Consider the following 27,395-nt stretch of genomic DNA (forward strand, 5'->3'; position numbering starts at 1 on the left):
TAGCATTATGCACACTGATTACGTGGTGACTCTATTCTGGGGACCGCATTGAAGCCATACAAACAAACCTGCGACGTAAAACGTTCCATCTTTATTACAAATAATAATAATTTGTATCAATTTTATTGTTGCGTTCTTGTCTATCATATTATTTGCATGATACTAATATATCACGTCACGAGTTCTACTTTAGGCTTAACAGTTAACAGTCTTCTTTGCTTTTATTTTTCTGGCACCTGTCAAGTCATCTCAATGAAATAATGTTCTGTATTCGGTATCCAACCCGGCACAAATGTCATTTATTTTAGCCTCATCGAATCAGACGTCGAACCTCCCCTTCGAGTCTCCCGTACAAAGCCGTTAGAGCAATTAATTAGTATTGTTACTGAATTATTCACACACTGTTCCAATATACACAAGATGGTAATACTACTACTGACATTCGCGTCTCGATCGCGTTCTATCTACCTCATTCATTAAATTCCAGTCTCGTATTGTTCGTAATAAGGCTCGTAGAACAATCGTCCCAGCCCTAAATCAAACTATCAAAATTGTCCGATTCTAATGCACTACGTTACTCATCTCAATGCTCATATACTTCTCAGCATGTAAATTCATGCAAAGGAGACGGTACCAAATCCATTGTGTTTTACCTTCATCAATACAATTTAACCTATAAATCAAATAAAACAACCAACTCCATGAAACAAATTGACACACTGCTTATAACTGACCCAAGATACCTTCCTACTCTTTCTATATCTCGACCAGCACAAAATTTCTAATCATAAACCAAAGGCTGCGCCTTCGCGTTCTGCTGCGCGATGGCTTCTTCCTGCAACAGCTTACTCTTTCCTTTTCGTCTCTCATCCTCTAACTTCGCGGCCAGCTTTCCTGTCGATTTCGGCGCGTTTCGTCTCTACAATCTAATTAGCCCACTTCCTGAAAACCGCAATACGATAACGCACCTCTGCAGCCAAAGCAGCAGCAACCCTCGGATCCTCCGGAGGCAGTGAAGTCCCACTATCTTCCCCGCCGCCCAATGTCTTCCCCGTCCGTCCCGTACCAGTCATCCGCGACGACGACGACGACGCCGCTGCTGCCCCTGAGCGTGGGGGAATACCCTGTTTCCTGACTACACCTCCCGAGGTCGACGTCGCTTGTTTACTCGATGGTGTCGGCCGCCCACTGGAACCTAGGCGCTGGCCATTTCCCGATGTGCCGGTTGGCCGGCGCGATGGTGGTCCACTGGGAGATGAGAAACAATTTCCCATTATTGATTCTTGAGTCCAAGTTGATTCAAATGCGTGGTTGATATATTGGCTCGCGGACGATCTCGGCCGCCGATGATCTGGAGTCTTCACAAGTATTATTTGGTAGAAAAATTACCAGCACTTTCCAACACGATAAATTTCCTACTCTCTCTCTCTCTCTCTCACTCACTCTCGCGTAGCCAAATTATCAATCAAATACACCTGTCCGGAACGTGTTGCTACCCAAATAGATGTCGTAAGTCTGCCGGTAAATGTAGTGCTGCGTCGTCGAAAGAGAACATAAGAACTAAGCGTTTGATATTTTGAGTTTCAATGGCGACGTCACCAAATCGCTGGTTGGGCTGTCTTCGTTGATATCATCTGATCTCGATTTCATCCTGCATACAAGCGCAAGTATTTACGATAATAATTTTGCTATATTATCCTGTCAGACACGAATAGATTCTTATACACTAAGTCGAGTGTGTAACAAGCATTCACCATGTCGGGCAAACGAAAGGTAATGTTATCCCGCACTTCCCCCATATCATATCCCTGAACCATGTCAACTAAACAACCACACCAATATCTATAGTCAACCGCGCCGTCATCCTACTCGAAAAAATCCAAACAAGATCCCTCCAACCATGCCGCCGCCGCCGCCCCGCAAAAGAAAAATACAGCAGTGTACATCACAAACCTCCCACGCGACGTCACCTTTGACGAACTCGAATCAGTAATCTCCAAGTATGGGTTAATCGCAGAAGATATCTCTACCGGCAAGAAACGGATAAAAATATACATTGACGACGACGGGACTCCGAAAGGTGACGCGTTGGTCGTGTTTTTTCGCGCAGAAAGTGTGGCATTGGCGGTAGATATGCTTGACGAGTCCAGAATTCGAGTCGACGGGAAAAGGATTGTTGATGGACACGAGGTCGAGATCGAGAATCCGGTCATACGGGTGCAACCGGTACGATAGCGTCTTTTGTCGACGGATCACTGAACTGACTTTGTAGGCGGATATGGGTTACAAAGTCGAGAAAGAGGCCCAGCCAATGCAACAACGAACGGCCCGTGAAAAACGCGAAATATTAAAGAGCGTGCAGCGCCTGAATAAGTGTGTTTTTTCTCGGTCTACGAAAACCCAGCCACTAACTGGACACAGTAAACTTACAGATTGGGACGACGATGATGCAGAGCAACAATCCACCACCAATAAACGGTGGAATAAAATCGTCATTCTCAAGCACGTATTCACGCTCCAAGAACTCGAAGAAGATCTCACGGCAGCCCTCGACATCAAGGAGGATATCCGGGATGGATGCGAAGAAATTGGCCCCGTTACTAATGTCGTTCTCTACGATCTAGAGCCAGACGGTGTTATGAGTATCAAATTTAGAAATGAAGACGATGCACTCGATTGCGCAAGTAAAATGGACGGCCGATACTTTAGTGGACGCCAGCTCGAGGCCTCGATATATGATGGCCGAGTACGGTATCGAAAGTCCGGAAAGAAGCATGGAGACGACGACGACGACAAAGTCGAAGAAGATAGGCTGGCCAGATTCGGAGAGTGGCTTGAGCATGATGAAGGAGCTGACCGTGATGATTGATTAAGTCAGTCTATTTTTTACGAATTAAAATTTGGCGTTTTATGTTTTCGGTAGAATCTAGTCCAATTGCGCAATGAAGCGCCATACCATTATTGTCCGGAGTGAACAAAACCCGTAACGCCGATCCCGATGTATATACAAATTTTTTTTTTCACGTATCCTCTTCCTCTCGCATTCGCAGATCCCGATTAATAAACTTCCACACCTTCCGCGCCGCCTCATGGCCAACGCTCTTTGCGATATCTGACTCCGACATCTGGCAAAGTTGCTGGAAATTCTCGACGTCATACATCAAATTCCGGTAATTCACCGCCGTAATCCCAGGCATGCTACGCAACATGTCCACTGCTGCCTGGTTGTACAAGTTCGACGACTCACCGTTCTCGCCCAGCTCGTCCAGCCCGACATTTGTTGCTGTCTCCGGATCCGGTTCTTCCTGATGGCGTTTGAGTTCGAGAAAGATTTCGGCAGTCTGGTACGGGCTCGAGGACCAGATTATGCGGAGGTTCGGAAACGACAGCACGAGCAAAACCAGCTTCGCTTGCACATCGTACCCACCGGTCGCCCCGCCTGCCCCGGCTGATACTGACGCCGTCGACGCAGAAACGTCCGAGAATGGGTCGAGCGAGAAACTCTTGTTTTGGTCGAACTCGATCAATAGCACAACAGTCTTATAGTACTGTGTCATCGTCTCGCACTGCGTATATAGCCGGCCATCTCGGAAACTGCTGAGCAAATCCGGAACGCTCTTGCGCTCGACACAGATGTGCGGGGAGAGAATGTAGTCGCCCACAGTCAGCATAGACGGCACGACGATGAGCTGACGACCATGAAGGAGGGACGGGAGCGAGGACCTGAATTCACGCATGTCCACGACCACTCGCGGAGGTGCCACTGTCACGTCCATCCGTCCACCGCCGGCAATGCGTGTGTTGACTTTACGCAGGAAAGCATCCTCTGGGGCGGCCAATTCGTCCACATCTGTTGTCATCACCATCGCCATATTCTACTTCCGTCAGCGGGGCTCGTAACGTAAATGACAATGAAAACAACATACTCCTCTCTCTCGGATAAGTTTCGAAAACGCATCTTTCTCTTTGCGAACGGCACTGAGGTAACGCTGCTCTTCTATCGAGCCGCCATAATACATCAAGTAGATCTTGAGTTGTCTATCTCTATTCGATGCACGATACACCTGTCATCGTTAGCATGTTGCCAATTCACCTCAAAACTAAGCGCATACCTCAAGTCTTCGAATAAACGCTGCATCTGGTTCATACATAATAACGTATTTCGGCTGCAACTCCTCCAGTACGTAATCATCCATGTCGCCGTCATACGGAAGCACAGCGACAATGTCGTTCATGTCAAACAGCTCAAAGAAATGGTCATCCAAACTATTATCCAATGCTTCAGTTGCCGCCACCGTTCTCGCGATGCTCGACTCGATATCCTCGTTTTCAAATGTTTCCTCTAGTAACTCCACAACACCGGACGAATCGACTTCGTCCAAGTCTATCGCGATGGCAGTGTTCTTGCGCAAAGAAGAAGTCGCCGAAGCGGACCCGCCTCGGACCCGCCGGCGCTTGTTAGGCGGTGGTCGGCCACGGAATTGTGGTTCCGAGCGTTTGTCTTTGTCGCCATTTGCAGTTCTTTTCTTGTCATCTGCTTTTTTGTCGACAAACAGCTCCTGGCGTGCGTTCGCAAAACCTGGCTTCCAACGGACGTATTCACGCAATTTGCGTCTCAGCATATGCCACGCAGCGCCACGATCTTCCTGCTCTTCCAGACTTTTAGCATGCCCACGCTCGGAGAGGTATTCCTTGATCTGTTCGCACGTTCTCTCCTCGGCGCCCATGATAAGTACAGTATTCGCTCCGCCACCTGCAGTCGCATGCGGAGTTGCAAACAACTCCGCCGTAATCTCGTCAAGGAGCATTCCAAGCTGCTCCCACTTTGGCTGCTCCTCTAGCACCGGCGTGATTCCGGCAGGAAATAAATCACTCTGGGGCTCCCTATTCTCGGCTATTCTGATTGTGTCGGAAATTGGCGCGCCGACATATACCCGCTGTCTTGCGACTGTAAACAGCGCATTCGCAGCATCAAGGAATAACCACGGAGAGCTATTCGACCTCGTGCTCCCTGGTCTAGGCGTATTCGCTGCAATCACGATATCCAGCATCTTATTAAACGACACGCAATCGTAATTAAGAAGGTAATTCAGAATCTGTCTCAGCGTCGTCAAATCAGCCACCATCTGCCGTGACTTATAACTTAGTCGGTGCCAAACGGGATCTAACTGCCTCCGAATTCGCACGTCAAAGTTGGAGTGGAGCGCGTTTTCGACGGCCCACTCGTCGTCGTCGAGGTCAAGGATGGCATTGTTGGACCTCCGGAGCTCGCGGAGACATATGTCGATGCATTCGAGAACTGCAGTCTGGATTTCTTTCATTGATGGCGTTAGACTTACTGAGATCTCGATTACGTCTTTCAGCTTATTGTGGGTCGAAGTGCCATGTTCGAGGGATTCGGCAACCAGGACTTGGAAGCTTCTGCGCGTTAGCTCCGTAATACAATGGGCAACGGAAAGGAAGCTTACCGTGGCCATAATGATGCTTTCCGGAGAAACATGTGTTTTAGCATATTCGTCAAGGGAGAGAATCCAGTTGTGAAGGACTCTGGCATATCTGAGAACGCTTTAATAAACCCCGACTTATTCTTTTCCCGAAAGAGCCGCAATATAAATGCTTCCTGCGAGGTTGCTGTCACTTTTTCGGCATGTAGTACAATAATCCCCGTAATCTTATTCGTAGCGATAATGTCTACCAACAGTTAACCGCTTTGTAACCAATGGATCTCCAAATCTAGAACTACTCACCGGACAGCATATCAACCACCAAGATCCGCGATGTAACTGCAAAAACACCACCAGCACTATACAGCAATTCCCGTCTCTCGAGACTCATCATCTCAGTGTTCACAACGGTCAATCCAGTCCGATTCATACTATCCTTGTTCAACGTCGCCAATTCAGCGAGGCCCTCACCAATCCATTCGATTTCCCGGTCATCTGCGCCGACAATGAGAACGAGGTTGTTGCCGGCGACGTCATATGCGTGGATCAGATTCGTGACAATGCGGGGTAGACCAAGTCCGCGGGCAATTATCACCAAAGCGTCTTCGTCGAGCAGCTCGGTGACGAGAGTTTGCTGGTACGCTAACGGAAGCGACAGATGGACTTCGCCGACGCCTTGCGACTGCGATGGTTGTGTCTGTGACTCGGACATTACTGACGCTGCGCTCTGTTATTCCAGAGTGAGCATTGCCGCTGTGGCTCTGAGGAGGGCGACTGAGCGGACTGGAGGATGGCAAGAATGTCCAGGATCACGATCCGGCGACGCGATTGATCCCAACGCGTCGATTTGGTTTGATCCGCAGTCCACAGCAAAGAATTCTAGTCTTTGGCAGGATATACGCGGGCATTAAAGCCTTAGACGTTTCTAATTAAACACTACCCGTCCAGATACCAAAGATCAAACTGTTCTCCCTCGCAAAAAGCTACGAAAATAATATGGTTCTGCACGAGCAAGGCTGAATGACCTTTTGATCAACGCGAATTACATAGCATCAAATAAAAACAATAAACAATAGAAACAATTTCACCCTGTGTGCCCCTCCCAAGTACCATACATCGCGTGGAGTCATAAATTGGACATTTCAAAACTCGGGAAATTAAATAGTAGGCTCACGTGATATCAAGGGTGACACTCTCTGCCAAGCCTTCGAGACTCGGATTGGTGGAGCGCAAACGCCGTGCTCCAAACTACGCTGCAAACCACCGCCAAACCGGCAAAACCTGCCAACCGCTCAACTTCGGAAGAGTTTCTGTTGCTGTTCCTCGACGGAAATCTCCACTCACCCACCGCATTATTGCTCCATTCTCATTAACCGAACAACCCGACAATTGGAATTCACAATGTCTGCTGTTGCTGTATGTATTTGGGTTTTACGCTATGATTGAATTGTGATGAGTGTGAAGAATTGAAGGGATGTGAAAGGTGTTTGCGAATTACCGATCAGTCCGCTTCAATGCGCAAGCATCTTCAAATTTCAAATATTGGGATTGAAACAGATGACTAATTTGTGAATTAAAGCGTTCGGCCGCTCTGAAGCTCGACTGGGCTAAGGTCGCCTCATCTCTCGGTCTCAAGGGAGCGACCGTCGCGTCGCTCCAGTCGTTCCGCAAGCGCAACGAAGACGCTCGCAGGATTGTTGTCGAGTTCCAGGCTCAGCCGACTACGGTTGACTTTGCGTACTACCGTTCCGTGTTGAAGAACACCGCTATTGTCGACGAGATCGAGTCTGCATTCAAGTCGTTCAAGCCCATTACGTACGATGTTTCCGAGCAGATCAAGGCCATCGAGTTGTTCGAGGCCAAGGCTATCGAGAACGCGAAGGCGACTGAGGCAAAGGTCGAGATTGAGCTTGCTGACTTGATCAAGACGCTTGACAACATTGAATCCGCGCGGCCATTTGAGGATCTCACGGTTCCTGAGGTAATTGCTGCTAAGCCTGAGCTCGAGACCAAGGTCAAGGAGATGGTGACCAAGGGAAGGTGGGATGTTCCTGGATACTCGGAGAAGTTCGGCAGTCTCGCGGTTATGTAGAGTGATGGTGTGGCGTACATTGGAGGAATACAGAATCAATCATATTATTATTATCTTTAATTTGATGGACTTAATGGAGGACAGCTGTGTTGTACTTTATTTGGTTAGACTCATTCACGTTAATGAACATTCAGCATTACAATTCATTGAATTAATGGAGACCGACCTAGTCATTCGATGTTTATTTCGTACAAACGATCATACTATTGGTAAAGTCGTACAAATCGATCATACTCTCGACATTCATCAACTCTCGAACCAACCAACGACCTCTTTAGTTTACATTAACGAAAAATCTATCTAGTAAAACAGCATATTATCTAAAATCTTTCGACAGCCATCTGAGTTGATTACAATCAAAGTCATTTACAAGCGATATAATTACGGATACGCACATCCTCGAGCCATCATTTTGTAATGCGTCCCTTCTTACGCCGTTCCATTTAATTAATATTAATTATATAAGCAACTTTTCTACTCTCGCCTTTATGCATGCAGGTTAACTGGCAATCTAGAGTGTGAGCTTGCGGGGCTTCTCCCAGGGGTTTGCCTGGTCTGTGAAGTGACCGTAGGAAGCGGTCTTGAAGTAGATAGGGCGAGCAAGGTCAAGATCCTTGACGATGACACCAGGACGTAGGTCAAAGTTCTTGCGGATGATGTCCACGAGCTCGGTCGAGCTATATTTGCTGGTGCCATAGCTGTCGACAAAGATGGAGAGCGGCTCGGCAACACCAATTGCGTACGAGAACTGTACAAGCGCACGCTTGGCAAGGCCTGCCGCGACAAGAGACTTAGCGACCCAGCGGGCGGCGTAGGCAGCGGAACGGTCGACCTTGGTGTAGTCCTTGCCGGAGAAAGCACCACCACCGTGAGCACCCCAGCCACCGTAGGTGTCCACAATGATCTTACGACCGGTCAGACCAGCGTCACCCTGGGGACCGCCAATGACGAAGCGGCCAGATGGCTGGATATGGAAGACAGTCTTCGCGTCAAGGTACTTAGCAGGGATGGTCTTCTTAATGATCTTCTCGAGAATCTCAGATCGGAGATCCTCAGTAGAGATAGATTCAGCGTGCTGAGTTGAGATGACGACAGTGTCGACACGAATGGGAACAGTCGAGCCATTCTCATACTTGTATTCAACGGTGACCTGGGTCTTGGTATCGGGGCGGAGCCACGGGAGGCTACCGTCACGACGGGCGGCGGCGAGAGCAGCGTTGAGCTTATGGGAAAGGACGACGGTCAAGGGGAGAAGCTCCTCAGTCTCGTCGGTGGCATAGCCGAACATGATACTAAATTCAATCAATTTCGATTCAATTTATGTCAAATCCACGCAAAATGTAAAACTTACCCCTGGTCACCAGCACCGAGGTCCTCAAAATTACGCTCCACGTGCACACCTTGGGCGATATCGGGGGACTGTTGCTCAATGGCGACAAGAACGTTACAAGTCTTGTAGTCGAAGCCCTTCTCAGAGTCATCGTAGCCAATGTGCTTAATGGTGTCACGGACAATTTTCTGGAAGTCAAGCTTCGCGCTGGTGGTAATCTCACCGAAGACCATGATCATACCTGTTCGCCGTTGCGTCAGTATATGCACTTAAGATTATCATCGCTAGTAGCACTGCAGGCTAGCATACCAGTCTTCGCGGCAGTCTCGCAAGCGACCTAAAGAAATCCGACACGTTAGATTTTGCATATAAATGGCCAGTTTGGCGACATACCTTGGAGTATGGGTCTTCCTTGAGGCAGGCATCGAGAACAGCGTCGGAGACCTGGTCGCAAATCTTGTCGGGATGCTATTAATGGCAATTAGCATTGACGTGAACAATCCCCAGACTTCATTTAGACCCGCGGGAAGTGAATTATTGACATGTCGAGCCGACCGACAAAAAAAAAACTAAAAGCACTTACACCCTCGCCGACGGACCTGATAAGAAGTGGTTAGTAATACAGCTAGAACAAGGAAAGAAAGAACTGGTTACGCACTCGGAGGTGAAGAAGAAATGCTCAGAGGAAGTCATGATATATGCGTATGAGTAGTGAATGGAGGCTAGATGCTGTTCGGTCGGAGGAGCGAAGAGAGGATAAATAGGATTTTACTCTAGGGCCAGCAAACAAAGGAGAGCGAGAGCGGCCAGGACGGGGACAAAATTTTTAGGCAAGTTATCAGCACATATTTAGAAATATCAACAGGCAGCAAAACTCTATATTGCCGAGTTTGTACCCGAGGATAGTAGATATGCTCTAATCGCCCGTGAATGCACACTTCCAGCAATATAAGTCCAGTGTTATTATTATTCCTAGCCGGACCAGATACTTACATAATTTGTTTAGTAAAATACAATGATGTGGCAGAGGCCGAGCAAGCACTTGTTGCATACTAGGTACCGTATGTAGGACCCTAAGCATTGATATTTTTGTAACGTGATGTGATATTTCCGAACCTTGAATGTTGTGGTCCACATAAAAACAGCGGCAACTTTAACTGCTCATTCACGCTCCCGCCCCTGAATTGCGCCATACCTGGGCTGGTACGAGACCCGTCAGTCCCATATATTTACTGTGTGTGCTGACTTATTCTTCGGCGTGCCTGGTCGAATGCGAGTCATTGGCTCGTACTCGGGATGTAATTTTATCGGGTACAGGCCAACTCAAATAATTATCAATAATGGCAGCCAGGGCGCACCATCCAGTTTAATAAGTTATCAACAAATAAATTTTATTTTCGCAACATAGCATGAGCACTATAAAACAAATAAATGAAGGCGCGTCTCAATGACATAAAACCCAGGTAATAGCCGGCGCAAAATAATGACATAATACTAAATAATCAAAATCGCAATATGTGAGAAACCGAATAAAATCGCCAAATACGATTCACATAAACATTAACACCCCGACCTTCCATCGCAATCAATGACAAATGAAAATGAAAACATGACATATGTACTATATACTTCTATACTGCATGCTAGAGCTATTCCTAAAAGCTGACAATGGGAATTTGCTATGAAACTTGCCAGCCCAAACAGGTGTCGACGTTGGATCCGGTGTAGTTTCAACTATTGACAAATCTCCTTGCTCATCTTCATTGTCTAGCTCGCTCATGTAGATGAACTCTTCTAGTGCAACATCGCTCCGCTCACTGTCACTGCCAAACGCATTTGGATCAAACGTGCGCAAGCCTCCCCGCAGAGCGCCACGACTGCGAGCTGCGGCCGCCATAACAGATGGTGAACTCGCAAAATCATTATGATGCCGACCATGTCCTAGAGGCATGTATGCGCCAGTGTCAATGTCGCCATCGTTCCCTCGAGGATACGGAGGAGGACTAAGTGTCCGTGTAGCGAGGCCATTGATAATTCCTATCCGACGACCAACGGGCAGAACCCACGACCCTAACACCGGCGGTTTGCTAGCCGTAACAGAGCTCACAAATATCTCAGTGCCACGGTGACCTGCCTTCCTATCGCTGGGCGGTGGAAGATTTTCGTCTTCATCTGTGGACTCGCCATCGTCGGCACCATAATAATTGCCAACTCTTCGTACACTCATTTCGATTCCCGATATCTCATCAGTCTTCAACTCGAATCCTTCATTGTCATTGTCAAGCTCAGACTCCTCAAGGTCGTCGCTGAAAGTGTTGCGGCGCTGGCGTCGACGGCGCTTCGAAGCTGATTGACTATGCCTGTCCGTCAAGTCCTTGCGATCATCGTCGCTTGACTCGCCAGACGAAAAGAAGTAGTCAAGTATAAAGGAATCATCGTCAGAGTCGTGGTATTTTCGTGGGGCTGTAGAGACGATGTGAAGCAGTGCTGGATTGCCTTTGTCAACGAAAAGCGTGTCAGCGAATGGCAAGTCATCGTCGTCATCTTCGGACTCGGCGTACGAGCTGGAGTCTGAACAGTCCGCTAGGGCAGCAGCTAGTTCAGCAACGCCCTCTTCGGCTTGTTCCAGTTCTTGAATCGACAGTTCTTCAACAATTGCTGCTTCTTCCTCGAGCTCAATTTGCTCGTCGTCCTCAGCGGCATCGTCGTCAGCCTCATTGCTCAATTGAAGCTCGGCCACTTGATCGTAGTAACAGTCATCCTCCTGGTCGAAGTCGACCTCGTCATCTCCGTCGACTTCTTCATCCTCTACATCCTCATCGTCCCCGCCCTCGTCTTCGTCTTCATCGTCGTCTTCATCGTCTACACCATCAAACTCGAATGCTGCCGAACCAGCATCTTCGGCTATGAACGCGAAGAGCTGCGTATCCAGAATATCGCGGTTAGACTGAAAAAAAGCGGACGATGAAGCACTATTGCGCCTCCGCTTAGGGGATCTCATCGATGGCCTGGAGCGCTCGTTGGCATTGGCAGAATGTCTCGTGTTCCTATTGTCACTGCTGTCTGAGCTGTAAGGGTTATTGTAGGCAACAGGCTGCTGTTTCTGCCTCCTACCTGCCCGTTTCTGTTTATTACTGTTTTTCCGCGAATAAGACGTCATCGGCGACGAATACTGCTTGCGTTTCCCCCTCGAACTGTGCGCTAGAGCGCCTTTGCTGAGCGGTGGTGTGCTGCCGCTTATAGAGTGTTGTTGTGTGATGGGATATTTACTCTCTTTCCTGTCCGATTTCAAGACGATCATTGCCATTGGTGAAAAAGAAAGATATCCTAGTTATCATCGAGTATGCACTGAGGCGACTGTAGAATTTGCTAAATAGATGGCTTGCTTTAAGCAGATATCAAATTGCTAAAGAGGCAGTTATTGAAATCAACCAAGCGTATAGTGTGATCCCAAAATTTTTTTTTTGAGCGGTTAGAAATTTGGGACCTAAACTGCGGGACCTGAAGGGCTCATAGACGCACTGCGCTTCCATTGCGGTCTCAATTAAACAGATTTCATTGTAGTTACCACCGCAGACGCAACAAAATTATGATCTCGCCAGTTGGGACTTTGCAGGGTTTAACCACCATAGCCCTGACGCAAGATCACGAAGTTCCCGAGTAAGGGAGGGGTTTTATACGATTCAGGAACGAGCACATGTTGTGTGGCCTTGCTATGCGCACACTACACTGATACAAGTCATACACTACTCCACGTTGTACCAGCACTCTCACTTACTACACGTGTCTCTGCAAGATAACACCTGATTATAGTCGTGTTATTATTTACATAGCTTGTGCTTTCGACTACGCTCCGGCACATAGAGTATGTTCTAGACAGAGATAGATCTGGCAACAAATATGACGGTAGGGGCTAAGTTGGGCAGCTCTCTAAGGTAATAAACTTCGAGATTATATTGATTGCTTATGCTACTGGCCTAACTGCATGTTTAGTACCATTGCCTGGTCAAAAGTAGGACTGATAGCATTTGCTGCCAAGCCAACTCTAGATGATCCCGCACGAGTGTCGCAAGTTTATACTTCCTATATTCACTGCACTGATGGCGAGCACTGGGACATAGCGAAGCCGCAACTCTTGGAGGATGTCAGCAGAATACACGATAACGCGCAGATAGCGCATTTAAGTTGGAGTTTCTTCGGCGTGGAGCTCGCCTGTATTGATGCAAGTGGACGGCTGTCGATATTCCTGCACAATGGCCTTTTAAATCACTTGTCATGCGTGTATCAGTCTCCTTCACCTACGGACGGGTTTTCCGCGGGCATTGTTGGGTTTAGGTGGCTGAATATGAACAAGCCGGTATGTACCTCTGGACTAGACGAACCTGAAATACCTGCTAATAGGTCGCTTATAGATATTGCTTAATAATCCTGCCACTCGACAAGGTGATAAGCAGTTTCATTATGGCATTCATAAAGTGAATCCATTGGGCCCATGGCACCCACATCCTAATAAGCAAGCCTGTATTGGAGTTATTCGAAGTGGAAAGGTATCACACGAGACAACCACAATGCGAGACAGCGTCATCCTAATATTCTGATCTAGGTCAAATTTTGGTATCAGCAGGACGTGCGGTATCACGAGATCGTTCAAGATTTAGAGACAGATTTGCTCCCAGAAAATTACTATAACATAGCGTCATTCGGGTCTGACCGAGGTATGCTATAGCTCAAGGATTGGACAATGTCACGATGTTGACTTTATTAGATAATACACTAATCCTGGCTGTATACTCTGCCACACGGCATATTTTGAAATTATTCAGGATATCAATACAATGGAAAGTCTTGGCAACGGGCGGCGGAACCATGCCGCAATCCAAACCTGACGCCGAGTGGGCAACAATACAAGTAAAAAGGATATACTCCAACGAATTATACTGTCCAAACCGTAGTCAGCGAGAGCTGACCCACTTGGAAGTGGTTTCGCCTACGAATCATCCCGAATCGAGATTAGCTGTCTATGCTGTGCATTCTTCGGATAAGGGAAGCACGATACAGAAAATCGAAGTTGTCACAGTGCCGATTATGTTACATAGCAATTTTGAAGCGTTAGGTCTGAGACGCAATCCAGTTCCTGACCACCCGAGCGATGTCGTGCAGTTTCAAAATTACCACGATTTATATAAGAGATTGATAGGGCTGAGCTCACTCTATGCTGATAATATAATATGCTGCACATATGCCGATGGGTCGGTGGAGATGCGACAGCGACTTACTTTTGCGGAAACGTTGCCCCAGTTCAACCCACAAAGTGTGCATAATCTTTATGATGCAGGATTTGGATTTCCCGAGGCCGAGACAGGTTAGAAATTTCATATTGTTACTTTAATTTAAGATTATACTGACTTATATCAGCCCTCGAGATTTGCATATCTCCGAATATGGTGGCGTTTGTTCTTCTCAATGCAACTGGACAGCTCAAACTATACTACATGAGGCCCGTCTTGAAGGTGGAAAATAACGATGGTACGTACTCTACTGGCTTTCCGTTACGCTCAAGTATGTTGATCGACAATAAATTACAGCATCAGCGCCGATTGCTGCGGCAATAGCTTTACGTCACACACTTGCTTGTTATAGTACTATGACATGTGACGATATAATACTCATTGCTAGTGTGGAGTCACTATCGAGGCCGGCTGATTTTCAGGAATCGGTTTTGAAGCAGACGCACCGCGCTATCGGCTTCTCACTAGATCTTCCTAAAGACGTCCAAGCCGATAAGTTCTTGGTTCTTCCATCTCTGCAAAAATTGCTAAGCTTGCAAGCGTCATTAGGAACCCAGTCTGGCTGGCGGAGAAGTCCAGCGGGTGTAATGGCATGGGCTTCGATTAACTTGCGGTTGTTTTCGTTCGCGCTGACGTTCACCTTGAAAGCTACGCATCAAAAGCAACCCGGAGGTGGCGAGGGAGACGTTAAAGGAGGTACAATCGCTGTGTGTGGTTAAGTATTGGTTGAGCTCGTGCTGATCAATTGAGCAACAGATACTATTATGACGTTTCTCGGACTTGCAAGGTGGTGCATAGATTTTTTGGCGTACCTGAATCAGGATTTATTTGAACTGGGCCGAAATCCGGATAAATTTCTCAAAGCAGGTAAGTCACATTAGGACATCTACAAGTTAATCATAGTTTCATGTGCTGACAAGGCTCAAGACTCTGTATCGTTGCCACTCATCATGCTCTTGGGAGCCGTTCCGCGTCTTTTAATCCGGTATACGCTGCGCGGGTTAAGGGGCCTTGAGCAACTGATTGTGCGTCACAACAGTAAAGCGGACAGTGATCCGTTTACAAGACTAGCATATCAGCAGCTGGACGAGATACTCAGGTCTGGTCCTGTTCAAGTCGGCACATTTGAGAAACTAGTGAATGATGTCGATAATTTCATGCGAACTAACTTTCAAGGTACCGAATAATGTTTATTTGCAATAGCACGTTGATGCTGATGCTGTGCATAGACCCCGCTGAGCGATTAGTGATGGAACAATCATTATTTTTCAATGCGAGGATTCCGTTTGAGTTACATTCTGTGGTTCACAGGATCCGTGCTGTCTATCTTCAGCGGATTAAATCAGAAATTGATATCCCGACTTTGTACTTCTATCCAACCAAGTGGCTGGGAATAACGGAGAGGTATCATGTCGAAGAGGCTGACGACGTCGAAATAGATGGGCTACGCAAACAACTTATGAAAGTAGATGACAGACCAGCGTGGCGGCGTTGCGTACGTTGCGGGTCGATCGCGTCTATAGAAGACTTGACAAAGACCTATAACAAATTTCCAAGTATGTGGACTGTGGCGTTTCAAAGGAACTGTATTTGTGGCAGTTCCTGGGTAAGATGCTCGGATCGCAGTCTATTAAAGTAATTTATGTGTATTATAAGTTTATGTAGGATAAGGACGAGGGAGATGGCAATATATTCGACCTGAACAAATATTGGAAACAAGTTAAAAATGGAAGGAAATAATACACGATATATGTACAGTAGGCAAATACCTTCGAACCTGACTGAAACATCGCCTTGGGAACTAGTTCTCACAGAAGTCTAAAGGTTCTGATTGCGGACAATCAGAAATCTTGAATAGTCTTAACCCACACCAGGTATATATAAATCCTACAACCGAAGAAATGCCTCGCAAACTGTAATAATAAATTCTGGGAGGCCGCCCAGACGCATAAATCCTAGCCTGCTCCTCCATTTTTATCTGGGCTCACTTACGGACTCGCCGTCGCGTCCGATCCGTACTTCTCCTTCGCCTCGGCGAAGAATTTCTTTTTGTCGGTAAAATATTGATCAAGTGCGTGCTTGGCTGAGTCGTCGTATTTCTATCCGTTCATCAGTTATATAACTTTAGGGGCGTATCAAACTCGAGGGAAATATTACTCTTCTGTCATCGACCGAGAGCGCGCGGAAACGGTCACCTAGAAACCGAGCCCGCTCAGTAATCGGCATGCTTCTTGCTTCAGGAAATAACGTGGTCGCATCTTTTAAGAAGAATCCATAAGCGTTTCCAGGTCTCTTTGGTAGACCGGGAACCCGCACGAAGAAACTTCGGCCAGAACCTCTCACTTTCTTCAATGATCTAACTCTCTTGTTCTCTTCCAAAATTCCATCCACGCCCCGTGTCTCCAACAACTTCTGGATATCCTCCTTGTAACGAGCTTTGTCGGCATCTCGCAATTTTTGCAAACGCTAAAGAAGTTTCCATCAATACCCACTTCAGAAATAACAAGATCAAAGAGAAATAACCGACTTACATCCAGTTGAGACTGAGGCAACGACACAAGTTCTACCTTTGCCAACCGAGCAGATTCCGGCAAGCTTGTTGGCCCATGCTCAGACTTATGCTTAGCCATGAACTCCTGAAGAAAAATCTGCCACGTAGATTTTGGTCTCTTAAGAAGAGGGCGCCTAAGAGCCGCAAGCCGTTGTCTTTCTGCCCTAGCGGCTTCCTTCTCCTTTTCTGCTTTCTTCCTCTCCCTCTGCTTCAACTGTAATGCCCTCGCTTTGTCCTTAGCTTTCTCCCTAGCTTGCTTCTTCCTTTCAGCAGCTGCCTTCTTCCGAGCGATCAATCGTTCATTTTTGGCTTCCGTCTTTGCCCTAGCTTTAGCTCTCGCCACGGCAGCACGTTGAGCTGCCCTTGCCTTCTTCTGCTCCTTAGCTATAATTGCTTTCTCCTTTGGAGAGATCGCCCGGGTCGTGGTCTTACTAGACTTTCTGGCCCTAGCAGTCGACTTCCTCGAAGTAGGTGTTTTGTTCTCTTTGCTCTTCGACGTCGTAGTTGTCATCCTCGTAGCCATTCCACGCGACATCGCATCCCCATTGTAAATATTCCATCTAGACGTTAATACTAGAGATAGCAAAGTCTTAGCGATCGGCATATGCTGCCGTAAAGCAGCGATGCGAAGACTTGATCTCGCGACCGCTGTGGTAACCAGTAACATTTTCAACTTTCAAGCATGCGCTGGTGCGAGAATAAATTAAATGCAAGTTTTGAGATCGCAACAAATACGTTTAATTACCTGCTGATAACCTCGTTCAAGATGTGGAGCGATGTGATGAACGGCTTTGTGGAAGTCACGAGTGAACGTAAATAGCCAGGGGTGGCTGGGTGATGAGCTCACAGTCGGTAAACAAAACGCACATGCAGCAGTGGTCACTATGACGACACGCGCGCTCCGTGCTGGAAGATACCCTGGCATCAGTCACCAGTCTCCATTTATGGCAGAAGTATCCAAAATGCGCGCCTACACGCGTCGGCAAGGAAATTTTTGGAGCCCATTTGATGCCGCTGAACTGGCTCTTATTTCTAAATTACTCCACAGGTAGTACGCTTACTTCATAGAATATGACTGACTCATATTCGTCGTCTGCCAGACTGAAAAAAAGGCACTATGACGATGACGATTACGAATACGACAGTCGTCGTCGAGACAGAGACAGAGAAAGAGAAAGAGAAAGAGAAAGAGAAAGAGAAAGAGAAAGAGAAAGAGAAAGAGAAAGAGACAGAGACAGAGACATCAGAGACAGAGACAGAGACAGAGACAGAGACAGAGACAGAGACAGAGACAGAGAAAGGGAAAGGGACCGAGATAGAGACAAAGACTATGGACGCGATCGGAGGGATAAGGATAGAGATAGAGATAGAGACAGGGTTCGAGACAGAGGTCATGGCAGAGATAGGGATCGTGCGACAGACCGTGAAAGGGATCGCGTGAGAGACAGGGACAGGGATCGTGACCGAGGCAGAGAGAGAGATCGAGATCGAGATCGAGATCGCCATGCCGATGGAGACCGAGATAGATATCGCGATCATGACAAAGATCGGGATAGAGATCGCGTGCGCGACCGAGATCGTGACCGAGAGCGCAATATTGGTCACGATCGAACAGCAGACAGATTTGGTGGTCCTGGCGATGAAGAAGATGGCGAACCCCAACATGAATCGAAAAGTGGGCGTGGCGATGAAGATATCAGCGCGGAAAAATATGGTGTCCACGGAGTGCCAATGAGCATGTCAGTTGACATCAACCAGAACGGACAGTCTGAGAGGAGCTTTGGAGACGATGATGATCTTGAAGAATCTGACAAAGAAGAACCAAGAGTGTCAAACAGTGATTCAAAAGCGGTGAATGGAGATGAGGTCGATCCTTTGGATATGTTCATGTCGACATTAGCAGAGCAAGCTGAGGCTGTGAGAGAGGAATCGGCTGACCGTGGCGATGTATTCGAAGAAGAAGAAGATCCTCGGGTCGATGCGTTAGATGTAGATCCGGATGATATGCTGGCCTTAGCAAATAAGCCGAAGAAGAAGAAAGATATCCCAACGGTGAATCATGCAAAGATCAACTACGAACCGTTCCGGAAGCAGTTCTATGTTGAACCTGCCGAACTTGCCGACCTCACCGAAGAAGAAGTCGACGACATACGTCTGGAGCTGGATGGTATAAAGATTCGCGTATGTTGTCTCTACCTGTGTCTTCCGTAAACGGGCGAGTGTGCTAACCGTTGTGCAGGGAGTTAATTGTCCTAAGCCTGTCCAGAAATGGAGCCAATTTGGTATTCCGGCTCAAACAATGGACGTTATCCGCAAGTTGAATTATGACAAACCAACGTCGATCCAGGCACAAGGTATCCCAGCAATTATGTCTGGCCGCGATGTCATTGGTGTTGCTAAGACTGGCAGTGGTAAAACTATTGCTTTCTTATTGCCAATGTTCAGACATATCAAAGATCAGCGGAAATTGGAAAATGGCGAAGGGCCGATTGGTCTTATTATGACACCAACTAGAGAGTTGGCGGTGCAAATTCACAGAGAGTGCAAGCCATTTCTCAAGGCTCTTGAATTGCGAGTAAGTGTCTGGTTATATGTCTTCTATATCTATTTCAGTTACATAACATGATAGGCTGTTTGCGCATATGGCGGTTCTCCAATTAAGGACCAGATTGCAGAATTGAAGCGAGGTGCCGAAATTCTTGTTGGAACTCCCGGTCGAATTATTGATCTCCTCTCGGCAAACTCTGGTAGGGTTACGAATCTTAAACGTGTTACTTACCTGACCCTGGACGAGGCGGACCGCATGTTTGATATGGGTTTTGAACCTCAAGTAATGAAGATCATTGGAAATATTCGACCTGATAGGCAGACGGTCTTATTCTCAGCTACATTCCCAAAACAAGTACGTTTTCTTTGGCAATTGACAGACTTTGTGGCTTGTTACTAATGTGTGATAGATGGAAGCCCTAGCCCGAAAAGTATTAACAAAACCTGTCGAGATCGTTGTTGGTGCCAGAAGCGTTGTCGCACCAGAAATCACACAGATCGTTGAAGTTCGTCCAGAGGATACCAAATTCGTTCGTGTTCTTGAACTTCTTGGAGATATGTACAACAACGATGAAGATGCTCGTACGTTGATTTTTGTCGAAAGACAAGAAGGCGCCGATCACTTGCTCAAGCTTCTGATGGCCAGAGGTTACCCTTGCATGTCTATTCATGGTGGAAAAGATCAACTTGACAGAGACTCGACAATTGTCGATTTCAAAAATGGTGTGGTACCAATATTGATCGCGACTTCTGTTGCTGCTCGTGGCCTTGATGTTAAACAATTGAAGTTGGTGATAAATTACGATTGTCCAAACCACATGGAAGATTATATTCATCGAGCTGGAAGGACTGGACGTGCGGGTAACCTTGGCACAGCTGTTACATTTATTACCCCTCAACAGGATCGCGAGGCTGTTGATATTGCAAAGGCATTGAATTTAAGCCACCAGGTTGTTCCGGAACCAGTGCTACAACTTGCTGATGCGTTCATGGAAAAAGTCAAGCAAGGCAAAGAGAGGCACACGTCAGGTTTTGGTGGTAAGGGCTTGGACAAGCTTGACGCTGCGCGCGATGTTGCTAGAAAACTCGAGCGCAAGGCATATGGTGAAGATGAAGAGCCAACTTCAGAGGTCGTCGACGAGGATGAGGAAGTTGAGGCAGACATGGATGCGGCGGCGTCGTCCGCACTTGCTGAGCCTATCGTTGTGTCAAGACGAGCGCCAGCAGTTGATAGCAGGTCTAATTCAGCACTGACAAGTGCCATAGAACGTGCAAGACTTGCATCGTCGCATATTGATAGTAAGCTAAAGACCAGTGGTACCAGGGCTGGTGCTGCACCGGACAATAAGGGTCCTGATGCTGGCGAGTTCCATGCGACGCTGGTTATCAATGACTTTCCACGTAAGTACTTTACAAGTCAAATTGGGATATGTTACTAATTATTTGAATAGAAAAAGCCCGCTGGGCGGTAACAAACCGGACGAATATTGCTAAGGTTCTTGAATCTACTGGAACTTCCATTACTACTAAGGGCACATTTTATCCTCCAGGCAAAGTTCCAGCACCAAACGCAGAACCGAAGCTATATATCCTGGTTGAGGGACAGGTATGTCTTGTGTGCTTATAGGTTTTGAGCGGAGGTGCTAAATCGGAAACAGACCGAAGTTGACGTGTCAAGCGCCATGCACGAACTGAAACGACTGCTTGCCGAGGGCACCGTCGCAGCTGCAGAATCGGAAACTCGAACCACAGGACGATATACAGTCGTTTAAAGATACGAGTATACAAAAAGTATAGTATCAACTTGCCGTTTCTCTTTCATTCAATAAATGACTTGATACTGCGCTTGCTCTTGGAGAGCTCTAGGTATATAACTTCCTAAGGGTATTATCGTATCAGTGCTATTACGACTGTGCTGTTGTGCGACATCGGTGCATGCATTCCGATAGAAGCTACCAAATACTGATTGCGTTATGCTCATTAGAATGGACTTCGTGTGCGGTTACTTACATCTTTGTTTTATGGTGCATGGCTCCAAGTAACTCTATTTACAGGTCTACAATAGCCCTCCCATCCAATGATGTTACGAATTTGTGAAATATGGAGATTTAATTCGGAGTTATTGTATATTGTTATTTTAGTCTGGTTACCTGATAGAGATTATAATACATAGAGACCTTATTCATAATCTTACAACGCCTTCGCCTTCTTCGAAAACAATTGCTCTCTCTCTGCAGCTCTTCGCTTCCGCTTCTCTGCAATCTCTTTTCGTTTAGCTAGGAACTCAACAGAATGACCAACTACTCCGTTACCGTTAAACGGAGTTTCTAAAGCTTGCGAACAGTCAACCGGTGGAACGCTGAACCATAAAAGCTTTCCGTTATCGTCTTTTTGGTATAATTCAGCAGTCTCCGGCGGAATTCTGTCGGTTATGTAATCAGGAAGCGTGAACGTGCTCGGAGGTGGCGGCGGATTATACATCATAGGTCTGTTCATAGGAGGCATTTGACCAGGACTGCCATAACCCAGCGGAGTCATCGGAGGGTTGTAGCTGTAGTTCATGCTCGGCGGAGTCGGGGTGCCCGAGGTCGACATCCCAGAATTGAACCGACCAAGCTCAGGACGAGGCAATTGTTTATTTGAAGACAATGTCCTTTCCACTGATGTTCGTGGAATCGGCGAATTTCGCATGTGCGGTGAGTTCACATTGGATGACGGTGCTGTATTCGACTGCGGAACTTGTATGGGGGGCTCTGGACTCGGTGACAGTTCCTTAGTGTTTGGATCTGGAGGTCTCTTGTAGACAGCACCTATGATTGGTGGTGCATTCTCCACCCCCAACTTTGGTTCTGGAACTGGATCATCATCCGTGGCATCTGGCGGAAGCAAGTGCTTAATTGGTGATGGAACCTTTCTCAGTGGCTGGGGCTTTTCGAAGAGTACCATTTCATAGTCAGTAGAGCGAACTTCGTCCGGAATACAAGCCTTCCATGTACGGATCTTGTTGAATGTCTTCTCATTTTCGTTGTACCGGCTCTCACAACAATACACAGCTTTATCCTCAAAGCCAACTGGACGTCCGCGTTGGTACTTGGTGAAAAACATGACGAAAACCTTGTCGAGAACTTCATCAATTAGATGATCTCGATATTGTCCCGACTTTACGACCTCATTCTCATAGAAATATTTGTCATATCTATGGACTGTCTGCTCCGGCCTATAATACCAACAGGCGTTAATCCATTTGCGGCCGTCCGGGGCTTGCCATGTTCGGAAGATTTGTCCAATCGTTGGTCGCTTGGGATCGTTCAAGTTGCTGATATGAACCCAGTCACCGACTCGATAGTATTCTCCATTGTGCTCAATTCCGTCAAGGGGAATTCGAGCGTGCTTCAATGAGCTAGAGTCTGGGTCTTGGAAAGCACTATCCGGCTTCTTGATTTCTTCGGTTGCAACGCTGCTGATTAGCTCCTGTAATGCTTCCGTGTCCTTGTAAATAATTGAATTTGGAGAATTGAATTCTTTTGCGTTCTCGAACATCAATCGCAGATCTTGCAAGAACGATTCCACGTCCGGATACAATCTTCTCTTTATTTTTTTCTGTAAAATTAGCATCAGCACTGACGAGAAGGGAGGAGGGTGAACATACTCTGATCATATCAAGAGCAATTGGATCTTTAATCTCTCTGTAGTATTCTGGATACTGCTTCACGTCAGGCAAACGTTCAAACGGTAGATACAATAATCGAGTCGAAATCTTGGCCTTGCGCAGAGCTCTCATGATGGACTTGATCCTACTTTCGTGAGGCTTGTCCACGGTAGGTGGCCGACCTCGCTTTACTCGCTTATCCTCTCCACCTTTATCTTCTTCCACGTCTTCTTCTTTCTTCCTACTGGAAACTCTGATCGTATGGCGTCGCAATGATTTACGAGTCTTTCCACCGCCATATTCATCTCCATCATCTTCGTCCTCTTCAGCTTCTGCATCGTCCTCGTCCTCGTCCTCGTCCTCGTCCTCGTCCTCGTCCTCTTCTTCCTCATCGTCATCGTCCTCTTCTTCGTTACTGGATGCTGGCGCACCTCGTTCCTGTTCATCACTGCCATCATCGTCAGCCAAGTCCTCGCCATCGCTCTTCTCATCGTCTTTGGCTCCCTTCTCGTCAGCCTCGACGGCAGGCTCCTGTGGCTCCATAGCAGCAGTGTCAACGGCTTTGTCCACATTCTCTCCGGCGTCTATCTCCACGCCCTCAGGTGGAGGAGGAGGAGGCGGAATGATTGCCGCAGGATCCTTTGGCGGTCTTCCCCTCTTGCGCTTCGGGGGACCCGAAAGTTGTGGTGACCCGGTATGGGACGACGACATTATTCTTGCACAATGTAGGGCTGGCCTCTTTGGAGAAGGTGATGAACGCGATGCGATGAGAACTTTTGTGCCGAACGCGATGAGATCCTGAGGCTTCGAAACGCCCTTTGAGTTACTATGTTGTGCTAACGAGAAAGCTGCAAGACCTGTCTGGGTAAGGTTTAAAAGAGTCACGTGATTTTGGACGCTGTCTCGCGATGAACTTTCTTTTTGTGGGAACTTTTCAGGGGGTTAAGAGTGGGTTATGTAATTGGCCTCGTAGTCATTGTCGAATCCTATCTAATCGATCATTGAACACGAAGCGCGGTCATTCAACTATCTTGTCTGGCGCTAGAGTAATTGAGAATGTCCGGAGAATGGTACTGTCGTTTGCTGCATGACATCTTAATTGATCCTCGCATGTAAGTTGTTGACGTGCTCACTACGACTGTATGCCATTTATTTTACTGATCATCCCGGTAGAAAGGAACTGGAGATACTAAAGTCGGTTCCTCCGGAGATTGAGGCAATGGTCAAGGATAATACAGATGGCGGAGGTGTTTACGACAAGAAATATTACCCTTTTATTGTGGTGCCTGATGAGCATATTGTTGGTATTCCGAAAGAGCTGTTGATACTCGCGTTTGCGTACGCAAGGACGAAGTTCTATGACCTGATTAAATGTAAGTTCTTGGTACATTTATATTTGTTGCGGATTACTAATCTTTAGTATCAACTTGGACCGATGAACAAGCACTGGAAGTTAGTCAGACATCGTTAGTATTACTTCTCATAGGAAGTGAAAATCTAACAGCAGTAAACGCGAGGTACGCAAGTATACACGCTAATTGACGTCAAATATATTAACATATTCTAAGGAAACGGTTAATTATTCAAAATACAGAAACTGCATCATTATGCCAAGAATTTCGTCTTACGACAGTCATCCTATGTTCACGTCTCCAGAAACATTCCAAATCGCCTTTAATATGGAACTACCACAAGCATATCGTTTCCTCCCAATTCAATCATTTCTGTAGGACAGCAACTTACAGAGAACGCGCAAAACATATAGAAGAGCTATGCAAATCTGAACTGCAAACGGTTCTGGTCGCAGCAGAGCACCATCCGATGAATTACTACGCTTGGGGATACGCACGATGGGTTTTTGCAGGTATATTCGGATCTTTATTATCTTCGCCGTCAGCTAGATATTATTCCGTTGTTTTTGTGCGGAAGTACATTGAGTCAATCGTACGAAAGATTGAAAAATGGTGCTTTTTGCATGCGAGTGATAATTCAGCGTGGTCGTTTTTCCAGTGGGTATTGTTCATGTATGTCGATTGCTCGCATCGGGATCCTGCAGACCGAATAGACAACAAATGTCTCTTAAGTAAAGTTGTTGAGGTAATACAGTTTGCTACAACTGTCAGTCTTGCACACGAATCGGCTTGGGGTTTCGTTCAACGAGTGGTCAGTGACAGCGATTATGTGAGCGGTGTTGAACGGGAGTCGTTTACTCGCACGATTAACTCCTACCTGCGGAGTCGGAAGGCGGACACATATGGCGCGCATGTAAATGACGTAGATATGAACAATAAGGAAAAGGCCCTGCGGCAAAAGCAAGAAAGGATTTTGGACAATTTGAGGGACAAAGATGTGTATGTTGTGGAAAGTTGCCTAAATTGGATAGCTGTGAGAACTCACTTGAAGAATGCCGGCCGAATTAGTTCCTAATTGGTATGTAATAGCATCGCGAGGCACAATTTGTGATTGGATATATTTGAGCAAGCTCTATTGAACAGGTTTGATCCAATACAAAAATGATCCAACTGCAAAAGCAATTGACAAAAAAGAACCTTTTAACGATAACAATATAACTATCCGATGCAGAGAAACTGAACAAAGCCTTCTGCAAATCATCAACAGCCTCTACTTCTTCTTCTGTGATGTTGTGTTCTTGGGTAACTCTTTGACGAATGGGACGAACTCTGGCTCACCCGGAATCCATTTCCGCAAAACCTCGGGAATTTTCAGACCCTGTGTTGCAATAATTAATATATTTTCAACGACATCATATACATAAATAAGAAAGCGCTTACATCTTCGGTCTGATAGTTCTCCAAAATGCAGCAGAGAGTACGCTCAGTAGCAGTGAGAGTCGAGTTGAGACAGTGCACGTACTTCTTCTCCCGCTGATTTAGCTTCTTGATCCCGCATCTGATCTCGAGATTTCGCGATTGGTAGTCGGTACAGTTTGAACAGCTGACAAGTTCTTTGTATTCGCCTTGGAACGGGAACCATGCCTCGAGATCGTACTTCTTCGCGGCAGCATTATTCAGCTCCCCGGAGACGATCGCCACGACCCGGTATGGGAGTTTGAGCGACTGATAAAAGTCCTCTGACAACCCGATCATCCTGTCATATTCCTCCCACGACTTCTCTGGCTCTGTCAGGACGAATTGCTCGATCTTCTCGAAAGCGTGGACGCGGAAGATACCCCAGGCATCTTTACCGTGGCTGCCAGCTTCCCGACGGAAGCATGAGCTGTAACCAGCGTATCTAAAACAGCATTGGCGTATATTCAATCAATTCTAATCACAGTCATACATACCTCTTAGGAAGCTGCTCTGCAGGCTGCTCGAACCACTCATCAGAGTGATACGCTGAGATAGGCTGCTCCGAAGTCGCAATCAAATACTTCTCATCAGAACCATCCATAACCTTGTACAACTCCTCATCAAACTGGGAGAGCTGTGCAGTCTTAGCCATGACATCCTTATTCATCATCACTGGGGCCTGCAGTGGAGTGTATCCCTTTGAGGAGAGGAAGCTGAGACCGTAGTTGATCAGAGCCTGATTAAGGAAGACTCCATAATTCCTCAAGAAGAAACCACGGTGGCCCGACATCTTGGCTCCTCGTTCGGGATCGTAGCCATCCAGTCTTGTTAGAACTTCGTGATGAGAAAGGCAGTCGCGCTTTTCAACTGATATACCCTCAGGAACCCAATTCCGAATGAGTTGATTGTCGGTCTACACCATCATTAGCACATCTCTCTCACTACACTCTCTCACTACACCGAGTGCACAATGCTACCCACCTCATCCAAACTGACAGGGACTGACTCATGGACAATGTTACCGACTTGATTGACCTTAAATCGGAGTTGTGAATCGGCTTCCGACTCTTTGGTGATAAGCTCCGCCTTCTTGGCCACAAGCTCCTCCTTCTGCTTCAACAATTCAGACGCATCCTCCTTTGCCTACAAGCCATCAGTAAAACCTCTTTGCCCCATCCGTTCATAACGCACCTTGTACTTCAAGCCAATCTCCTTCTGGATCTTGTTCTGAAGCTTATTGATCTCATCAAGATCAAAGCGAACTACACCACAGTCAGCAATTCACTCGCCCCATGAACCAACAGATAAAAATCTTTATACTCTTCGTCCACTCCTTGTAGTCATTAATAATCTCGTCGACAATCTCGACGGAGGCACCACGAGCTTGTTGCGATTTTCTAATTGCTTCAGGATTGCCTCCCTTATCCTCGAGAAACTGTAAAATATCCAACATTTTCGGTAAACACCTAGACAATAATGAAGTGTCAGTAATATTCGGAGTAAGTTATACTGACGAAGTAGAAAATTGGAGGTAGTGTAGAGAAATCAAGCAACGAATTCGAGCTCTCTGCACCTAGAACTCAATAATTCGCGATATCGAACGCACCTTGATTAATAGGATAAACACGCTTCAGATGCCTGAATGGACGCAATATCGATATAGTGTGCTCCTCTATAATTGCAG

General features: G+C 46.8%; 11 protein-coding genes across 11 annotated transcripts; 5 read left to right on the plus strand and 6 right to left on the minus strand.

Annotated features, from left to right (window-relative positions):
• The first annotated feature begins 1,566 nt into the window (after window positions 1-1,566).
• On the plus strand, window positions 1,567-3,266 carry V1513DRAFT_439222 (uncharacterized protein). Its single transcript, XM_066897174.1, has 4 exons — window positions 1,567-1,773; window positions 1,849-2,226; window positions 2,273-2,373; window positions 2,422-3,266. Exons 1-4 carry the CDS (start codon window positions 1,756-1,758, stop codon window positions 2,867-2,869), a joined length of 945 nt encoding a protein of 314 aa, XP_066755395.1. The 5' UTR covers window positions 1,567-1,755; the 3' UTR covers window positions 2,870-3,266.
• Window positions 2,874-6,565, minus strand: V1513DRAFT_439225 (uncharacterized protein). The gene is made up of 5 exons (XM_066897175.1): window positions 5,748-6,565; window positions 5,469-5,691; window positions 4,113-5,418; window positions 3,927-4,064; window positions 2,874-3,875 (listed from the first exon to the last, which is right to left on the minus strand). Exons 1-5 carry the CDS (start codon window positions 6,154-6,156, stop codon window positions 3,021-3,023), a joined length of 2,931 nt encoding a protein of 976 aa, XP_066755396.1. The 5' UTR covers window positions 6,157-6,565; the 3' UTR covers window positions 2,874-3,020.
• A 175-nt stretch (window positions 6,566-6,740) lies between these two features.
• V1513DRAFT_410728 (uncharacterized protein) lies at window positions 6,741-7,715 on the plus strand. Its single transcript, XM_066895715.1, has 2 exons — window positions 6,741-6,860; window positions 7,024-7,715. Exons 1-2 carry the CDS (start codon window positions 6,846-6,848, stop codon window positions 7,534-7,536), a joined length of 528 nt encoding a protein of 175 aa, XP_066755397.1. The 5' UTR covers window positions 6,741-6,845; the 3' UTR covers window positions 7,537-7,715.
• Window positions 7,602-9,696, minus strand: V1513DRAFT_439230 (S-adenosylmethionine synthetase). The gene is made up of 6 exons (XM_066897176.1): window positions 9,525-9,696; window positions 9,450-9,465; window positions 9,260-9,334; window positions 9,176-9,203; window positions 8,888-9,107; window positions 7,602-8,828 (listed from the first exon to the last, which is right to left on the minus strand). The coding sequence occupies exons 1-6, from the start codon at window positions 9,557-9,559 to the stop codon at window positions 8,048-8,050; spliced, it is 1,155 nt and encodes a 384-aa protein (XP_066755398.1). The 5' UTR covers window positions 9,560-9,696; the 3' UTR covers window positions 7,602-8,047.
• Window positions 9,697-10,236: 540 nt separating this feature from the next.
• V1513DRAFT_439237 (transcription factor CRF1-domain-containing protein) lies at window positions 10,237-12,501 on the minus strand. Its single transcript, XM_066897177.1, has one exon. It carries the CDS (start codon window positions 12,171-12,173, stop codon window positions 10,488-10,490), a length of 1,686 nt encoding a protein of 561 aa, XP_066755399.1. The 5' UTR covers window positions 12,174-12,501; the 3' UTR covers window positions 10,237-10,487.
• V1513DRAFT_439240 (mediator complex, subunit Med16) lies at window positions 12,426-15,915 on the plus strand. Its single transcript, XM_066897178.1, has 10 exons — window positions 12,426-12,801; window positions 12,860-13,223; window positions 13,279-13,413; window positions 13,470-13,581; window positions 13,632-14,228; window positions 14,282-14,392; window positions 14,452-14,850; window positions 14,911-15,021; window positions 15,082-15,330; window positions 15,384-15,915. Exons 1-10 carry the CDS (start codon window positions 12,767-12,769, stop codon window positions 15,791-15,793), a joined length of 2,523 nt encoding a protein of 840 aa, XP_066755400.1. The 5' UTR covers window positions 12,426-12,766; the 3' UTR covers window positions 15,794-15,915.
• Window positions 15,724-17,554, minus strand: V1513DRAFT_439245 (uncharacterized protein). The gene is made up of 3 exons (XM_066897179.1): window positions 16,686-17,554; window positions 16,312-16,620; window positions 15,724-16,253 (listed from the first exon to the last, which is right to left on the minus strand). Exons 1-3 carry the CDS (start codon window positions 17,370-17,372, stop codon window positions 16,143-16,145), a joined length of 1,107 nt encoding a protein of 368 aa, XP_066755401.1. The 5' UTR covers window positions 17,373-17,554; the 3' UTR covers window positions 15,724-16,142.
• An 882-nt stretch (window positions 17,555-18,436) lies between these two features.
• V1513DRAFT_374903 (P-loop containing nucleoside triphosphate hydrolase protein) lies at window positions 18,437-21,024 on the plus strand (the record flags this gene model as incomplete). The annotated part of the gene is made up of 6 exons (XM_066894872.1): window positions 18,437-18,886; window positions 18,945-19,280; window positions 19,335-19,607; window positions 19,663-20,653; window positions 20,704-20,858; window positions 20,911-21,024. 6 exons carry the CDS (start codon window positions 18,437-18,439, stop codon window positions 21,022-21,024), a joined length of 2,319 nt encoding a protein of 772 aa, XP_066755402.1.
• Window positions 21,025-21,363: 339 nt separating this feature from the next.
• Window positions 21,364-23,712, minus strand: V1513DRAFT_439251 (uncharacterized protein). The gene is made up of 2 exons (XM_066897180.1): window positions 22,902-23,712; window positions 21,364-22,852 (listed from the first exon to the last, which is right to left on the minus strand). The coding sequence occupies exons 1-2, from the start codon at window positions 23,610-23,612 to the stop codon at window positions 21,443-21,445; spliced, it is 2,121 nt and encodes a 706-aa protein (XP_066755403.1). The 5' UTR covers window positions 23,613-23,712; the 3' UTR covers window positions 21,364-21,442.
• A 98-nt stretch (window positions 23,713-23,810) lies between these two features.
• Window positions 23,811-25,463, plus strand: V1513DRAFT_439253 (uncharacterized protein). Its single transcript, XM_066897181.1, has 3 exons — window positions 23,811-24,274; window positions 24,322-24,418; window positions 24,470-25,463. Exons 1-3 carry the CDS (start codon window positions 24,121-24,123, stop codon window positions 25,326-25,328), a joined length of 1,110 nt encoding a protein of 369 aa, XP_066755404.1. The 5' UTR covers window positions 23,811-24,120; the 3' UTR covers window positions 25,329-25,463.
• On the minus strand, window positions 25,426-27,164 carry V1513DRAFT_474351 (uncharacterized protein; the record flags this gene model as incomplete). Its single annotated transcript, XM_066900185.1, has 6 exons — window positions 25,426-25,631; window positions 25,694-26,153; window positions 26,206-26,624; window positions 26,693-26,854; window positions 26,903-26,973; window positions 27,032-27,164. The coding sequence occupies 6 exons, from the start codon at window positions 27,162-27,164 to the stop codon at window positions 25,524-25,526; spliced, it is 1,353 nt and encodes a 450-aa protein (XP_066755405.1). The 3' UTR covers window positions 25,426-25,523.
• Between the last annotated feature and the right edge of the window lie 231 nt (window positions 27,165-27,395).

Source organism: Lipomyces chichibuensis, assembly GCF_038497645.1.
Source record: "Lipomyces chichibuensis strain CBS 12929 unplaced genomic scaffold V1513scaffold_5, whole genome shotgun sequence".
NCBI lineage: Eukaryota > Fungi > Ascomycota > Lipomycetes > Lipomycetales > Lipomycetaceae > Lipomyces > Lipomyces chichibuensis.

Bases quoted from the DNA above. Each gene is read 5' to 3' on its own strand.
- V1513DRAFT_439237 (XM_066897177.1), bottom strand. From the start codon at position 12,173: ATGGCAATGATCGTCTTGAAATCGGACAGGAAAGAGAGTAAATATCCC.
- V1513DRAFT_439230 (XM_066897176.1), bottom strand. From the start codon at position 9,559: ATGACTTCCTCTGAGCATTTCTTCTTCACCTCCGA. The intron at 9,204-9,259 runs GTATGTCGCCAA...GGATTTCTTTAG, and splicing joins AGGAAGACCCATACTCCAAG to GTCGCTTGCGAGACTGCCGC. The intron at 9,108-9,175 runs GTATGCTAGCCT...AACGGCGAACAG, and splicing joins CGAGACTGCCGCGAAGACTG to GTATGATCATGGTCTTCGGT.
- V1513DRAFT_439251 (XM_066897180.1), bottom strand. From the start codon at position 23,612: ATGTCGTCGTCCCATACCGGGTCACCACAACTTTCGGGTCCCCCGAAG. The intron at 22,853-22,901 runs GTATGTTCACCC...CTAATTTTACAG, and splicing joins TTGCTCTTGATATGATCAGA to AAAAAAATAAAGAGAAGATT.
- V1513DRAFT_439245 (XM_066897179.1), bottom strand. From the start codon at position 17,372: ATGTTACTGGTTACCACAGCGGTCGCGAGATCAAGTCTTCGCATCGCT. The intron at 16,621-16,685 runs GTAAGTCGGTTA...AAACTTCTTTAG, and splicing joins TGCCTCAGTCTCAACTGGAT to CGTTTGCAAAAATTGCGAGA. The intron at 16,254-16,311 runs GTAATATTTCCC...ATGAACGGATAG, and splicing joins TCTCGGTCGATGACAGAAGA to AAATACGACGACTCAGCCAA.
- V1513DRAFT_439253 (XM_066897181.1), top strand. From the start codon at position 24,121: ATGGTCAAGGATAATACAGATGGCGGAGGTGTTTACGACAAGAAATAT. The intron at 24,275-24,321 runs GTAAGTTCTTGG...ACTAATCTTTAG, and splicing joins GTTCTATGACCTGATTAAAT to TATCAACTTGGACCGATGAA. The intron at 24,419-24,469 runs GTACGCAAGTAT...ACATATTCTAAG, and splicing joins CTAACAGCAGTAAACGCGAG to GAAACGGTTAATTATTCAAA.
- V1513DRAFT_439222 (XM_066897174.1), top strand. The intron at 2,227-2,272 runs GTACGATAGCGT...CTGACTTTGTAG, and splicing joins CGGTCATACGGGTGCAACCG to GCGGATATGGGTTACAAAGT. The intron at 2,374-2,421 runs GTGTGTTTTTTC...AACTGGACACAG, and splicing joins AGCGTGCAGCGCCTGAATAA to TAAACTTACAGATTGGGACG.
- V1513DRAFT_439240 (XM_066897178.1), top strand. From the start codon at position 12,767: ATGACGGTAGGGGCTAAGTTGGGCAGCTCTCTAAG. The intron at 14,229-14,281 runs GTTAGAAATTTC...GACTTATATCAG, and splicing joins ATTTCCCGAGGCCGAGACAG to CCCTCGAGATTTGCATATCT. The intron at 14,393-14,451 runs GTACGTACTCTA...AATAAATTACAG, and splicing joins GAAGGTGGAAAATAACGATG to CATCAGCGCCGATTGCTGCG.
- V1513DRAFT_439225 (XM_066897175.1), bottom strand. From the start codon at position 6,156: ATGTCCGAGTCACAGACACAACCATCGCAGTCGCAAGGCGTCGGCGAA. The intron at 5,692-5,747 runs GTGAGTAGTTCT...AACTGTTGGTAG, and splicing joins GGTGGTTGATATGCTGTCCG to ACATTATCGCTACGAATAAG. The intron at 4,065-4,112 runs GTATGCGCTTAG...TAACGATGACAG, and splicing joins CGTTTATTCGAAGACTTGAG to GTGTATCGTGCATCGAATAG.